Source organism: Amphimedon queenslandica, unplaced genomic scaffold, assembly GCF_000090795.2.
Source record: "Amphimedon queenslandica unplaced genomic scaffold, v1.1 AMPQUscaffold_12708, whole genome shotgun sequence".
NCBI lineage: Eukaryota > Metazoa > Porifera > Demospongiae > Haplosclerida > Niphatidae > Amphimedon > Amphimedon queenslandica.
The window spans coordinates 31,095-34,319 of NW_003547056.1; the positions used below are offsets into that span (position 1 = coordinate 31,095).

Genomic DNA, 3,225 nt, shown 5'->3' on the forward strand with positions numbered 1-3,225 from the left:
CATGTGAAGGAAGCAGAAGCTCCCACAGTCAATTACCATATTTAAAATAAATTTCTAGCAACATTATCATTAAATATTTATGTATCAACACCAGCAATCAATACAAATGTATCACAGATCACAATTAAATTTGATGTTGCCTTCATTTTTAACCCATCTTGTTCCCTTGCAGAATTCAAGCTAATATGTTATTATGTGACAATCTAGCTGGGTTTACTGATGTACTGTGAACAAGACTATAATCCATAAATCCTCCTGTACATGACTCTCGATTAACCTCTAGTAATATTCCATTGCTCATTAAGCACATCAGCCTTAGATTTACTATGAGCATGTCTTATGTGCTAATTAAATTGTTATTGGCACTAACTACATTATTTGATTAAAGAGTAATATCTAGAACACACAAGCACTAATTAATGCAATTAAATTGTGTCAATGTAGAAGGTATAGTTTGCTGTTTCATAGTTCTACTTCATTTTGCATCATTATAACCTGTAAAAATAATATATAATATTAAAAGAATATGCTACAATAGCTGTTAAAAAGAAACATTAATAAGAAAGACTGATGGTGTTTTTATGCCAACTGAATTAACAAGAAATTCATAATTACAATATGTTCAGTACATAATGCATTCACTTGGTAATTGGCAGTTGACAGTATACTCTCGATATAGATCTACTTACCTCTTGTCATGATACATTGTTCTTGGTTCATCATACACTAATGATTCTTCATTGATAACTATAAAGTTCAATATAAAATATTCTTTTAATATTCATCTACATACAAATCTAATTACAAGGATAGTGACATATTTCATACAGCCATTGCTTTGTTCACATAAAACAGAAGTAATAATTTGCTCAATTAAAAATATCATACTCTCACAATTATCTGTCCACTCATTTCTATACACACTATTACATACTTCCTATTATTCTAGTGTTAATACAATAGGCAGGATTAGCAGAGATACCAGATTCTATTAATAGTGGTACTGATTGACAATTATAATTTAAAAATTCATCTTACTTCCAGTAACACCATATGCAGGATTAGCAGATATATCAGTAATGCATCCTATGTCTTAATGCTATCATATTTTATATTAAATGTATTTACTTTCACCAGTAACTCCATATGCAGGATTAGTTGATGCTGTTAGTGTATTCTGTATTTTATCCATAAATGGTACTATAAATTGAATAAATTTTTATTATTTTGTTTGCATACATATTCTTGCCTACACAAAGCGTAGGTGAGTCCAATAAACATTACCATCTGATTGTTGATTTATTTCAGCTTTTCTTTCATCAGAACTGAAAGTATCATTTCCATTTGATGTTTTATTCCATCTTCTCCTACACACTAATACACTCACTATTAATATTACTAGTATAGTAACTACCAGTAATATAAATACTGCTGTACTAATACTTCCTGCTATTATTACTATATTACTGTCTGAACTTTGTAATGTACTAACTGGTGTACTCATCACTGATGTAGTATCTATAGTCAATGATAAACTGTTACTTAATATTAAGTTAGTTTCAATATATTTTGTTAATTCCATTGTTGCAGTAGCTATGGAGTATATGCTTGATGATGAAAGCACAGTAATGACAGTATTAATATGTGTACTACTAATTGTTGTTGTAGCAGTGTTCGTAAAAAATGGTGGCATAGCTGGTGGCAGTGAAGTGGTATCTGATGTAGCTATTGAGGATATGGTTGATGCTGTAATGTAATTAGAAGATGTATCAGTGGTAGTTACTGATGTGGGTTCTAATGGGAGAAATTATTAATGTTCATAATACCAAATGAAAGTTATTCTTACCTACTACAACTGAGATGAGTGGATTGGTTGATGCTGTAATGTAATTAGAAGATGTATCAGTGGTAGTTACTAATGTGGGTTCTAATGGGAGAATTTATCACTGATGACATCAAATAAATTTTATTCTTACCTACTACAACTGAGATGAGTGGATTGGTTGAGACTGTAATGTAATTAGAAGATGCACAAGCAGTAGTTACTGATGTGGGTTTTAATTGAAGGATTTATTAATGATAAAACCAAATAAAAGTTATTCTTACCTACTACAACTGAGATGAGTGGATAGTCATTGGCATCTAATGCAAATAACTCATTGTTGCCCCCCAGTCTGTAATTGTGTGGTCCATTATAGTGTTGATAGAACATTACGTTTGCAGCATTACTTTCAATCATCAGTAAATCACCAGGTTGTACTGTTATCTCATTGCTCATAGCAAAATTATATAAATTCTGAGATATGCTAACAGCATTACTGATGTTCACTGGTAGTGCTGTAGTAGTGAGATTATTTGATCGTCTTATTTTAATTACTGGCATATAATGTGTAATAAAGGAACTTAATATCCAGTTAGTGATAATACCATGACATGTGAACTTTATATCAGGAAATATTCTAGTATCAGAAATGAATATTGAATTAGTAATGGAATAACTTAATGAATTGGTTATGTCCTCAGGTACAAATTGTGAAAAGCAACCTAAATTAATAGAAATGAGTTATTAATTATTAAGATTGATCTATTACATACTTGTATCCTGTACTATTGGATGTATTAGTATATTCCATGATTTATAATCAACATCTCTATTGGCCATACCAAATATTCTAATGCTAGCATCATCAATTTTACTTGATTTTACTTTCCCTATTCCATCAATACCACCAGACAGGTTCATAAAATGGAATCTAACAACACTTCTGTCATCAGGAGGTTGATATACACCAATCCTGTATCCACTGGAGACATTTAATGGAGTAGGGAGAGTGAAACGATACTGTCCATTAGTTGTAAAGTTATCAGGAGTCAGTCTGATTTCAACCAACGTCACTCTAGTGTACTCATTGAAGTTGTTAGCTGGACTCCATGCTTCAAATTTTGGATATAAATTTCTACCAACATTATCATCAACTGTCCTTATATCAACTCCAATCAACATTTCTGTTATAACTGTAGCACATGTGAACATGATGTCATTCTTCATAGAGTCCTCAATGATGATCCATCTTGTTGCAGTGTTTTCAGTTAGTCTGTTATTACGTAATGGTCCTGATGGAGTTGTTGCTTTATCCTGTAGAAGACTATAATCCATAAATCCTTCAGTACAAGACTCTCCATTAGCCTCCAGTAATATTCCATTACTCATGAAGCACAGCAGTA

At 31.5% G+C, this 3,225-nt stretch overlaps 1 protein-coding gene across 1 annotated transcript; it reads right to left on the bottom strand.

The window, feature by feature from the left end:
• Positions 1–340: 340 nt before the first annotated feature.
• LOC109587034 (topoisomerase I damage affected protein 7-like) lies at positions 341–3,004 on the bottom strand. The gene is made up of 10 exons (XM_020003257.1): positions 2,596–3,004; positions 2,107–2,544; positions 1,977–2,045; positions 1,847–1,927; positions 1,285–1,794; positions 1,129–1,200; positions 1,039–1,086; positions 935–988; positions 690–747; positions 341–495 (listed from the first exon to the last, which is right to left on the bottom strand). Exons 1-10 carry the CDS (start codon positions 3,002–3,004, stop codon positions 489–491), a joined length of 1,746 nt encoding a protein of 581 aa, XP_019858816.1. The 3' UTR covers positions 341–488.
• Between the last annotated feature and the right edge of the window lie 221 nt (positions 3,005–3,225).